This window comes from Porites lutea, chromosome 1, assembly GCF_958299795.1.
Source record: "Porites lutea chromosome 1, jaPorLute2.1, whole genome shotgun sequence".
Lineage (NCBI taxonomy): Eukaryota > Metazoa > Cnidaria > Anthozoa > Scleractinia > Poritidae > Porites > Porites lutea.
Window position 1 is genome coordinate 30,158,796 of NC_133201.1, and position 12,919 is coordinate 30,171,714.

The window sequence follows — 12,919 nt, forward strand, 5'->3', positions numbered from 1 at the left end:
CGTCAAAATGTGGTAAAAACATCAGTGACACACTCGCCTGCGGCTCGTGTGCCACTTCATTGTTTTTACCACATTTTGACGTCATCTGTGATCTATTACTGAACAGACCCACGGCAACATGGAATCTATTTGTTAAATATACCATATACCACGCCGAAACCTAATTAAATAACGGGTGTCACAATTGTTCTGCTATATTTTAAGGTTATAGACAAGTCTGATGAAGACAATTCTGGCCATTTTGCCGACCATTTTATGGGATATATGGATTTTCATCTCGAAGTACCCTGGACTCCAGTTGTCTCAGTTGTTCAAGGGCCGATTAGCGCTAACCCAGGGTTAAATTATAACCCGGGTTTCTTTTTCTTTTGCTTAAAAGTATTTATCCGGATTATTTTCTCGATTCTCTTTAGAGCATCAAATCATCAAATTGTGGACAAAAAGAATAAAACTGAATTTGCCTTTTCAGGTTTTATATCTGAATTGAAAATTTGCACTGACCCTGGGTTATCTTAACCCTTCTTTGAACAACCCGGCTCAGAAGAAGACAGCAGTAGTTTACGCAACACACAAAGTGTAAGTAATTTTGTACATCGCCCTTCATTCTTTAAAAATTTGAACCAAAATTTGAACAGATTACATAGAGACTGTAGGCCTGTAATATGGTTAAAGGAATTCATTTAGTTCCTGCACGCACAAAGTGGTCAATCCCGATTGGATAAGATCTTGCCTGTTTCGATCCTTCTCGATCTGTGTTATTCTTCATATCGTTCTCATCCATATTCAGCAATTGCTAGTTTCTATTCTTAATTACCTCTTGCACATTTTCTGATTGCTGTTCTCCTCCTACTTCATTGGCTTGTTGGTTATTCTGGAAAAAAATGTAACCTGTACTAGGCTCAAGTACATTAAGCGGACACCCTGTATTAGACCCAAATTTCTTCCTACGTTTAGTGTGAAACCGACCTGTATTAATCCTGTATTCATCCCTAGCAGACACTATCGAGGGTGCATGTTTTTAATATGACCATCCATACTGAGTGCTATCTCGGTAGCACTAGGAGATACATCTTGATCAATTCTGTTTACGTATTTGGTATCCACCATTTCTATTTCATCCAGTTTGCATCGTAACAGTCGTTGCTTGTCAAGACCAAATGCCATCAGAAATGGATACCTTTCCTTGGCAATAAGATCGCCAAATAAAAACCCACAATCATTAAAAGATTCAAAATTCTCGTAATCATAAGACACATCAGTTAAAGAAAATGTGTTTTTTGTTTCCCTTACAACCTTCAGGCAAAAAAAGCGGGGTTGAATTACGACTATTGCACCCCAACATAAAATGAATCGATGATCAGCTGAAAACTTTACCATGCCGTATACTTCTGGGGTAGCCATTTGTGTTAGTTTTCTGAAATTACCCATCACATCATACAAACTAATCACTCCCCGAGAATGTGAAATTGCAAGAAGCCTTGCATCGCCAGACCATGCAAAAGACAAAATGTCTTCATCTGCAAAGATTCGATCAACCTCTGAGCCATTTTCTAAACTCCACAAGACAAGGCATTTAGAACTCTCAAAACAATTAGTTAAAATCTTGGTTTTGTCCCCGGAAATAGAGCAAACTGAGAATTTACAGTTACTTCCGGGAAAAAGGGGTTTCAAGTCTCCGTTCATAGTACTATAGGCCTGACTTACAATCCCAGGTAAAACAAAATCCCTAGTAGGGTGGAAAACAACAGAACGAAATAATGAAAAGCCATCAAAAGAAGGCCAGTTTCTAGTGTATCCAAGGGACCCGACCGCCCTAAAGTTTTTTTCTACTACGACCGGACGTGTCCACACAAGCCTCCCAGTATGGAGCGACCATAGCTGGATCATTCCGTTGGTACATTCACACACCATATAATCCAGCTGTGGAGAGACGTCCAAACAGATCACGGTAGATGAACATTTAAATCGGGCTACAACACCTGCTTGTTGCATCTCCTTGTGAACAACCTCCATATATGGTATTTCAGGACACTTTTTTTGCAGAAGATTCGACGCGTCAACACTGAACACTTTTCCTCCTTGGTTAAGTATGATTTGAAGAAACATGCGAGGGGTATCTGTAAGTAAACGAAGGTTCTTTCTCAACAGAAACAACATGGTTTCCAGAAAACTTTGGTTATCTTTTGATAACAACGTAAAAATTCCCTGCTTTTTAAGCCACACAAGATCTTCAGCCGCTATTGTGCTGTTAACGCAGGTCTTAGCATACACGATTTCTAAATCTAAAATGCAAGCCTTTGTCAGTTCGTCCAGGTTATGTTGCTCTGTCTTGACGCCTTTGTGTAGCATGTGATATGCACCATGACACAGCGCGTAACTCTCAGTGGCGTTAAATTGCATGTTGTGTACACCTTTCCGTTTCAGATTTTCAAGCTCGTCAGAACACAAGGCTGCTAGTATACGGTGTCCCTCATTTTCATCCACGATGAATTCATGCTCCCCGTAACATGAAACGTCTGTTAACCAGTCTTTAACTGACTTGTGAATGACATGAAGACAATCATCCAGGATGGGAAGAAGTGCAGACACACTGCTCAAGGATCTCATTACTTTACGCCTTACAAGTGGTTGATCGGTACCTGGTACTAACATTTTAGAAACAAAACCACCTGGCAGAGGCTCCCTTGAAGCGGCAACAGCAGCTAGCAGGTTCAGGAAATGTTCTTCGTTCATGTGTAAATCCTCACAAAGTTCACATTCCAAACGTTTGAAATAGGAATGATAAAATGAGGAAATTCCTAATGGTAAACTGTCATCAAGGTCTCCCTCGTGGAAAATTGATGGATTTTCAGTTATGAACAACACGAGGAAATGGGCATATAGCATCAGTCCTTCAGACTTCAAAACTAGTCTTTTTACATAGTCGTCTAAATTTTCTAGCTTGACCACGTGTTCCAGCTTTTTTTGAAAGAAAACTTTGACGTCTTTAATATTCTTTCCATCATTATACTTCAGTTCTAATGGCTTCAAATGCTTCAATTTCTCTGTAATATTTAAGACTGGACGCGTCGTGAGAAGAAAACGTATCCAATTAGGAAGCTTGCAAAACTGATTTGCAATCACATCAAGAAGCTCATTTCTTCCTTTGTATTCGCTTTCATCCAAACCATCTATCACCATGAGCATGTTTTTTCCTGGGTCACCTACAGCACAAAGAGGTTCCTTGAAAATCAACGCAAACAACTCCTCCACACCCATGCTGTTGAGATCTGTGCCCAGATTTCTTGATAGCTGTCCCACAAGAGCTCGCTTGTACTCTGGCAGGGTATGGGACAAGTGACAGGCAAGCGACTGAATCATCAACTGAGGCTTACAGTAGCGTACATTGTTATACTGACAAAAGTGACTTCCTGACAGCCTGCCAGCCTCCTGCATTCTCTTTGAAATCACAGCTGAGATGACAGATTTTCCCATCCCCGCATTTCCACTGATCACCATCACGCGGTTTTGAGAGCGTCTGTCATCCAGCCAGTTCTGAACCCCGTCAAAAACCCACTCACGGGTGCCTTCTTGAAATCTCTGCACATAATACTCAACGTCTCCTCTGAATTCAGATTTGGTGAGATTTCGAAGTACCTCATCTACGCTATCTTTGTCGTTTCCTTCTTTTAAACTATAAACTGCTTCCTTTATTTCCTCAAGACCTGTTGCAACTTCTCCCACACTCTGATTCACTTCTTTGACGCTTTGGTGAGTTTGGGTATGTATCTGATACATGTCTTCTACTCTCTTTTGTGTCTTGGCCTGGGTCTGATGTATGTCTTCCACTGTCTTCTGAGTTTTCACTTGTACCTGTTGTATATCTTTGACTGCTTGATGCGTTTGGCTTTGAGACTGATGTATGTTCTTCAACTGTGACTTAATATCCTCTTCACTATCAGCCCAGTCAATCAACACGTCAATATAATCTTGCTCTCCACCTTTCTCTGCCTTCAGCCTATCTACTTCAGCCTGATCAAGGCCAAGACTCACAAGAACACCACTAATTTCAGTCAACAGAGCAGAGAAAGTTGGTGTATCCACACCAATGGTTGTCACATGACCATACAAGGTATTGCGATAAAACTTAACCCGTGCAAGGTTAGCCTCATGAGACGTTTCACTTGGGGGTGGTTTAGAGTGCCATCCTGAATGGGGAGGGGTTAGTCCACAAATGTTGGTCAGAAGAAGAAACAGAAGAGTGATGTCAAAGGTTTTGGAATCTGGTGCGACTCCACCAGGTGGGAAAAGTTTTTCCCACTGATGGCCATTAAGGACTCGACGACGTAAGAGATTGTTTAGAATGGAATAATTAGCATTTAAACCAGTAATCAAGGTTGCAGGAGGATGATGCCCATCAAAAATCTTTCTGAGAACTGTTTGTTTCCATTTGTCTTCTCCACAGAACTGGCCAGGGGTGATGGTGCTGCAGTAGCCATGAAAAGGTCGACTGAATGTCCCTTCACGTAAAAAGAAAAAAATTCAATATTAGCTTTAAAGAAGCCTATTTCAACGAACATGTGGAGGAACCGATCTAGTTTGATCAGATTTTCCCATCCCTGTATTTCCATTGATCACCATCACACGGTTTTGAGAGCGTCTGTGATCCAGCCAGTTCTGAACCCCGTCAAAGACCCACAACATTCCATTCCAGGTCTCAGAACATTCCATTCCAGTCCCAATCGTCTGTAGAACAAAACTGAACAATCTCTTAGAGATACGCTTTCACAGAAGCGCTTTTTAAGGGACCTCCAACATTGAAAGACTCTGTTACTGAACATTTTAAAATTAATTAACAACTAATGAAAGAGGCTGAGTATCTTATGAAGAATTATGGAGATCGAGGAGGGCTTTATCCGTCGAAGCCGAGGCGGATAACACCCTAATTCTTCATATGATACAAAAGCCGAATTCAATAATTGTTTTATTATTCATTCAAAATAATTCCTAGTTTAAAAACATGGCTAAAACATGCTTACCTCCATCGATCCATCGATGTTAAAGGGACAGTGTCCCGATTATGCGCACGCGCGAGCGTCATCTGTTTTTTCTTCAAAAGACAATAGAACTGTCTTATTGACTCGACAAGATTTCCTTCCGGACCGCACCGCCGACGGCGATTTGTTGTTTATATTCTCAAGTAATATTTTAGACTTTCGAAGAAGTCTTTCGTCTTATATAAATATTTGGCTCGCGGTTCGAAGACTCATCGCGATTTTATCGCTAGCTGGGCCGCCTTGCGACCCGAAAATCTCGTTTCGCTGGCTTTAAAAACATATTTTCAAATTTGAAACTCGTGTCAGAGGTTAATTGTGCCAAGTCCAGTAATATCTGCCTAATAGAGTACTAAAGTGATGACGTCATAAAAATGAAATTTCTGAAATTATGGGATTTGTCAGGATATTCTGAAAGAACAATGTCCAAGAGGCCTACTTGCCAAAAATGAGCATTTGGGGGCAAATTGTCTCTGAGATCGTAGCCCAGTTATACTTAGAAAACTCCATACAAACCCTTCTAATTTTTTTTTGGGTCGACCCGAGAGAAATTTAAAAGGGTTTCTATGGAGTTTTGTAAGCATAACTGGGCTACGATCTCAGAGACAATTTGCCCCCAAATGCTCATTTTTGGCAAGTAGGCCTCTTGGACATTGTTCTTTCAGAATATCCTGACAAATCCCATAATTTCAGAAATTTCATTTTTATGACGTCACACTTTAGTACTCTATTTGCTCGCGTTCTAGCCTCAAACATTGAAAGACATTAAAAAAATGCAATCTCAACGCTATGAATCATCACAAAGCTTAGTCAAAAATTATATTATGATTTCAGGGCACTAGTTTTTCTAAACATGTAGCGCATGTTTGTTTGATTTTGTCGGCCGTAGGGAGATTCATTTAAAAGTTTTCTAACGTGTCGTTGCAAGACATTCTGCTCCGCGAAGCTCCCCTCCACAAGATCTCCTCAGTCACATCAATGTCTCAATGGTTTCTTTCTTACAGTCTTTATTGTTACTGTTTCATTTCTGCGTATTCCTTTCACAATTATCTCAGCTTGTATGGAAGCTAGCAGAAGAAATAAGCCTTCAATCGGCATGAAAGTGCTTCCAATCTTTTGGTCCTCTGGCCAACGGCAATAAAAGTAACGCCATAAAATCCAGATTTTGCCCAAATCGAAACTTAACCGGAATAATATATCACTGATCTGTAATCCTGAGAAGTTTAATTGTCGTATTGAACCCGGCCAAGCGCGATGCAAACGGATTTTTCAAGGTTCTCTAACTCTCCTCGCATCTTTTGATTTCGCGACATCCTGTCCAAAAATCAAGGTTTGGTGCATGCGCAGTAACGGGATACTGTTCCTTTAAGTTCATCTTCGATAGGCAGCGTGGCCGAGTGGTCAGCGTGTCAGACTCGCAATCCGGCGGTCCCGGGTTCGAGTCCCGCTCTGGCCACTTGCTGGATTTGTGCTCGGTCGTCCCGAGTTCAAATTCTCGGCCACGCTTGTAAATAGCCAACTGGTCGCCTTTTGCCAGTTGGGGTTTTTAATTCTGTTATGTTGTATTTGAATTATTTGTTTCTAAATATTTGAATGGAGTGCCTGTAAATTAGCTGGACAAGCTAAGTGCACTTTCCACTATAAACATGCCTTTAACCTTTAACCTTTTTTTTAAGCACGTTTAGGTTTGTCCAGCTCCGCAAATATTCTCCAAATAGTAGATGTCGCCCTTCGAGTTGTCTTCTTGCTGTTCTTGCCATGTTTTTAGCTATTTTTTCGCCTAGTTCTTACTCTTGAAATGAGTGAAATGTCCGCCATTTTTTGTTTCGACAACCAAAACAACTCAACCTCGTCCCCAGGTCTTCTCGGTTAACGGTGCCTTAACCTGCACGAACGCTGCATTTTTGACGTCATTTCCTGGTTAAACACAAAATACTTCCAAATTTGGTCATCAGAAACTGGTTATTGTGAATTATGCGTGTGCTTTTAGCCAATCAGAATCGGGGAAATATTTTGAATGAATAATAACTATACTTATTAATTCTTTTATTAATAATTATTCTTTTAGCTTAGGGAGGGCCATTATGTATACTACTGAGTCATCAGTAATTGATGTTACCCTCGTTAAATAAATTATAAAGTGTTATTATCAGTTTGAAACCAACATGAAATATTCCAAGCAATTCAGTCTAGCACAGCTTTGAACTATTTCTTTTTCGTTCCTGCGGTGACTTTCCATCATTTGAGTATGGTTGTGTCTGTTAAAGAGTGCCGAAAAATTTAAATTAAAAATTACAGCAAGGATAATTTTGAACCACAACATATTCACAAATTTAAGATACAGTTTTCAGCATGAACAGTTGTACTTGGTGAAGCAATTGCAAAAAAGGGGGAAAACAGACAGCGATGTATTTGATACCAAAAGTATCAAAGCTGGTTTCGTTTTAAGTTTAACTCATTTGAAACTTAAGCATGCAGCAACACTTTGAAAACGAGTCGTAATGCGTCAAGAAAAAAAATCGGGGCCTTCTTAATTAAAGCATGACCAAAGTAGTTTTTATCAGGTGTTTAAATATATTTTCAAAACAAAAACTGTTGCAGGCAGTGGTAATGACATCCATCTAACATAAAATTTTATTTTTAAACAAATTCCAATTTGGGTACTTCTATAAAAAGGGGCAGCAGGTTTTATTTCTTAACTCCAAGTAGCGTTTGCCAGGTGTTACGTATTATGTAATGTAGCAATGACGTTTCCAAAAAGTATTCGTCGATGCCAGGTAACTTTCGCCTAGTATTGCGTATTGTGTATTGTGTTGAACCGTAGTATTAGTGTGCTCTACTGCTTGAGCTATGAAGACCCATACATTGGGAGCAAGCTAATTTGTTGGGTTCATTTCAGAACGCGACAGGAATGAAACATGAAATGTGGTTAATGGCAGCACGAATTTGTCTTCTTTAGTGATGTGTGTATTGATCGGTTATCAGCTACGAATTGAGTATTTATCAGAAATGAAATCTAGTAACTTGCTTCCAAGGTTTAAAACAAATGAAATAATGTCATGGCTTACACATGCGCCGAACCGTAAAACCTCCTTTTTGAAACAAACTATTATCGTCAAGTATATTAGACTCTTCATTTTACAAGGACCCACCATCCATGCCAAACTAATGTTGCCTGTATATGTAAATTAGACCCTACATCTATTGTCTGTCCAAAACAGAGTCGTCACTAATATTTCACAACCCTTTACTGATGAACGCTTGGTTAAGATGAACTTATTCTCCACTTTAAAACATTGAGCCGGGGCAAAATTGTAATAGTTGTAACACTTTAGAAAGTGTTGATGAACAATGCACTTATACAAGAGCAGTTAATGGCGGAATAAAATTAATGGAGGGGAGACCTTGTTTGAAATACACACCTTTACGCAGCACGAAGGTTAAAATTTGTAGATAGAGATTACATGTAAACTATGCGATGACATAATTTTGTATTTTTTTTTAACCGAAGGAATTGCAATAAAACCAGAAAATAATCTGATAGTATTTTAAAAGCGGAAGTTCTTGAACACGTACCTCTTTCATATTAATATCTGTTTTCTTGGAACAAAATTAAGGACTGTATCCCAAAATAAAGCAAACTAAACGTTTGGTGAACTAACCTTTTTATGATGTTTCACTCGCACTGAACAGACTTGCAAAGGAAATGTACTAACAAACCACAAACAACACGAACAACACCTGACCGCCGTTCCACCCCTCTGATCTCCCTACTTGGTAAAGACTGAGCTGAGCAAAGGACTAGGTTTCACCCAGAATCCTTGCAAACGAAATAGGGAATGGCGTATATTGATGGACTCTGAGAATGTGGAATATTAGCTAAAAACCTTATTTTAGACTTAAGGGGATTCTACCTACATTGTCAGGCTATCTTATAATTTGTGTAGGATAAATTTTTCGATTATTATATTCAACCGCCTTCAGTTGAGTTCAAACAACACGCAAAACCAGTAAAAATATACCACGGTACTTTGACTCACTTTATTTGATAACGTTTTCTTAAATTTTAATGCACCAGATCAAGGATCAGTGACCCGAGATCACTCAGATCATGGTAGATCAAATGAACCGATAAATCCTTGTCCAGAGTGGATTCATCGGTTCATTTGATCTACCATGATCGATTCTGATCCGGATCATTCCAAAGGATCGCACCCTATGACGTGACACAGGAGCTCCTACGTCACACATGTAAAATACACTAATAATCGAACCTGACATATTTTTGGTACGTTGTAATTGGAAGGCAAACGCCGACAGTATAATTATTATTTTATTGATGGAGTTCGCTCGCTACACAGCCGAGGACACTATGACGTCACACAGGAGCTCCTGCGTCACAGCATTCTGGCTGTAAGACAAAGACACACGAATGAACGATCGTACCAGACAAACTTTTGCTACGTTGTATTTGGAAGGCAAGCGCCGAGAGTAGTTATTATTTTATTGATGCAGCTCGCTGGCGCTTCGTAAATTGTACATATGACTAAATACGTAGTCTTGCGACTGTACACATGAATGCATGAGAGATCATACTGGAGTCTCAGAAGTGAATCCATGGCAACACCGTCAACACGTTCATAAAGGCTGTCCTTCAAACTCAAATGACCGCTTTATGGTGGTAATATCACTGAAACAGCTCTACCGGATCTGCTTTCTCTGTGTTGAGATTGTACTCCTTGTTAAACCAGTGATCCTTGAATGCTTTCAATAAAACTGTTTTGATGCATTCTTCCATTGTAACGACTGGATGCTAAAGATACGTCTTATGGTTGTCGTTCTTCTTGTCAAGAAGAAAGAACTGTTAAGTAAACCAAAGATATAACTGAGAATATAATCTTGGGGATTTGAGCCTTTGTTAACAATTTGCCAATGGTAACTGTATGTTCCACAAGCTGATGTTATGGTACACATGGTTAGGTGCTTCGTGTCAGGGATTTTGTTCATAGCCGGATTCTGTAACTGGAGTGTCGCTTTTATCTGGACAATTGAATAGGACTCATTTATGAGAAGCTCTTCGAAAAAAACACTGAATCTTTTCCTCTTTGATGTTTGCTGTTTTTCTACCTAAGTAGGCCCTAATTTGTGCTCAGTCGTTTCGTCACTGTCATTGCTTTAACACTTTAGGTCAACATTTTACCATCTCTTAAATGTGATCTGAGAGAGGAGGGAACGTCGAACAGTTCCCTCTCATCACTTAATTCTGTTACGAAATGCTTGCCTCATCCACTGCGTATAAGAAATATATAATGATAATCATTACCCTTATAATACTAGTCTAGTAGTTCTACAATACTCTTACATTTTAATCACTCCAGAGCTTCCATAATTTCTCAAAGCTACAGCGCCTAGTAGCTGGGCCTAGGTGTTGCAAACAAATATGCTAGAGATATCTCTTTTAATTTATTTATTATTTGCGGTCAATAATCAACTCAGAAAAGGTCGGTGAAAAACTATTCTTTCTATATTTTTCCTTAAAAACGGATAGAAATGGTGCGATAAATTGCTTAAGACAAATTTCAGCCTTCAAAAATTATTATGGAACTGGAATTCTTTCTTAGTAGGTTCTAATATTATAATTATATTCTACCTTATAATGAATAATTTTTACAAAGCCACTCTTCGTTAAAAAATCATACAAAACCTTTTTACAAACATATTTATAATGACACTGTAAAATTTATACTTGCCTATATCAGTCAAGGTCAGCCATTGCATAATAAAATACGACTTGACTTGACTTACCAGATTTTTGCTTTCATCAAATGATACATAACTGTTCCTTAGTACTTTCTGTGTACTAAAGCAACCTTACTATCACATTCCCCTACGGAAGTTTAATGCTCAGGTTGCATGAAAATATACATTGAGTACAGTGTCCTGGTTTAACCAGACCTAATTTTCTCTAAGAAATAAACTTTGTTATCAGTGTAATTACGTTTTTTTTAACTATGCCAATTTTAATTTACTCGATCAGTTACAAACAATCCCTAGAATGACCTAGCCTACTTTTCAGTTTCCAAAACTATCGACTGAATTTTTTCTGATCACTTTATAAACCAGGAACTAACCGCATCCTCAACAGGCACAATATAATTACGATTGCAATAAGCTTCTCAGCATTTTTATACTTGATCAAATCTTAAAACATGCAAATGTTGCACTAACTTCATCTTTTCGAGGCACTATGATCCACGCTGAAGGAGGTCTAAAACTGTTAATAATAATAACCGAGCTAGCTGTGATCGTCAGAGGAGAATTCTTTTATAAAATGTTACCAAAATGTCTCTTCAGTTCTAGAGGGAAGAATCAAAAAGCCAATAAATATGGTTGTCTCTAAAGACACGAACATAAAACTGGTTTACAATGTAATCCGCATGTTTAGATTTATTACACTAAGGGCCTGTTTACATGGAGGTGGGAGACCCAAGGTAGGCCAGGTAACCCACTTAGGTGGGGTAACCCGCCTGTCCACTCTCGCATATGGTCACCCCACCTATCACGCAAAACGAGTGCAAATTCATTCCTCTTGTTCGACTGCTTTCAAGTTTCTTTGTAATTATCAAAACCAAAGAAAAACGCAACAAGCACAACACTTTTATCAAGACCTTGTAAGCTAAGACATATCCAAAATATATCTTGAAAAACTTTTGTGTTGTACGAGAGAGTAATGACCATAATTTGACTGAGAGTGCCTTCATGATCCGATACATGCAGGGGTAGATAAGGACACTGCTCATGTAATGCTGGAGAAGCGGGGGGGGTGGGGGGGGGGGGTGGGGGCGATTATCTGAGGAGGGAGGGGACGAGATTAGCAGCCAGCCCAGCATGTGTCGATAAGACAACAAACTTGCAAAACATGCATCGCACAATTAAATAACAATATCGAAAGTAGAAACCATTTTGCTTACTTTGATTTCGGAAAGGAAATAACTCTTTCTGCAATATTTAGACCTTCTAATTAAGAACCCTAAGCTTTTTTCGTAACTATTTATCCATAAAGGCAATACTCTCTTTTGAAACCAGTTCTACAAAATTAAATGCGTATCCTACTTAGACCAAATCCTCAGGAAAAAATTATTTCATAAAATACTACTAAAAAGTCTCTCGAAGGCTAAAATAATAATCTTTCTTTTTACTGCAATCTCATTCTCTATTCTCAAATCCCCATAATAAACTTTGTTTGTCCTTCAAATTTTGCAGAAACTATTGTTTACAGCCTGGGAATCCTGGGAAATCAATAAGAAACATTCGGGAGGCAAATAGGTCATATTATGGTAGCCTACATGGCAGGTGTTAAAACGGGAAGGAGGAATTCCGACGGCCGAGCTAGTATCATGGGGAATTCGAAATTAATCAGTACTAAAACATGGTTCCCTTTACAAGCGCGAATTTGATGTAATTAGTTGTTATTAATGTCATTCCTCTTTTCGGAAACATTACCCTCCCTTTTCCTTTACCTAAGAGAAACTGTAAAATCCGCAGCACAGCATCACTGTCACACAAGGTTTAATTCACTCTTGATTTAATCGAAGAAAATAGTGACTATCGTGGTTGTTCTGTTCGGTGTTTTTTGTAACTGACCATTGGGTGGTTATATACACTATTGACAAGAAAAATAATGATGGCCTGACAGTGATCCTATTCAAACATCTTGTCAATGTTCTGCCGTCCCTGTTTATAGTGTTGGGAAAACAACCGGCTTGGGCGGGCAAATATCTAGCGTGCCACGCTAGATATTAGATCCTCCCCTCAATAACGTTGGTGGGGAAGGATTGAATTGTTGAAAAATTTGGGCAGCAAACTCTAAAGTGAGTGGTTACATT

At 39.0% G+C, this 12,919-nt stretch overlaps 1 protein-coding gene across 1 annotated transcript; it reads right to left on the reverse strand.

The window, feature by feature from the left end:
- Positions 1–999: 999 nt before the first annotated feature.
- Positions 1,000–9,831, reverse strand: LOC140927700 (uncharacterized). The gene is made up of 3 exons (XM_073377379.1): positions 9,739–9,831; positions 4,626–4,725; positions 1,000–4,499 (listed from the first exon to the last, which is right to left on the reverse strand). Exons 1-3 carry the CDS (start codon positions 9,829–9,831, stop codon positions 1,000–1,002), a joined length of 3,693 nt encoding a protein of 1,230 aa, XP_073233480.1.
- Between the last annotated feature and the right edge of the window lie 3,088 nt (positions 9,832–12,919).

Bases quoted from the DNA above. Each gene is read 5' to 3' on its own strand.
- LOC140927700 (XM_073377379.1), bottom strand. From the start codon at position 9,831: ATGGAAGAATGCATCAAAACAGTTTTATTGAAAGCATTCAAGGATCAC. The intron at 4,726-9,738 runs GTAGAGCTGTTT...TTTGTTCTACAG, and splicing joins ACACAGAGAAAGCAGATCCG to ACGATTGGGACTGGAATGGA. The intron at 4,500-4,625 runs GTGTGATGGTGA...TTTTACGTGAAG, and splicing joins TCACAGACGCTCTCAAAACC to GGACATTCAGTCGACCTTTT.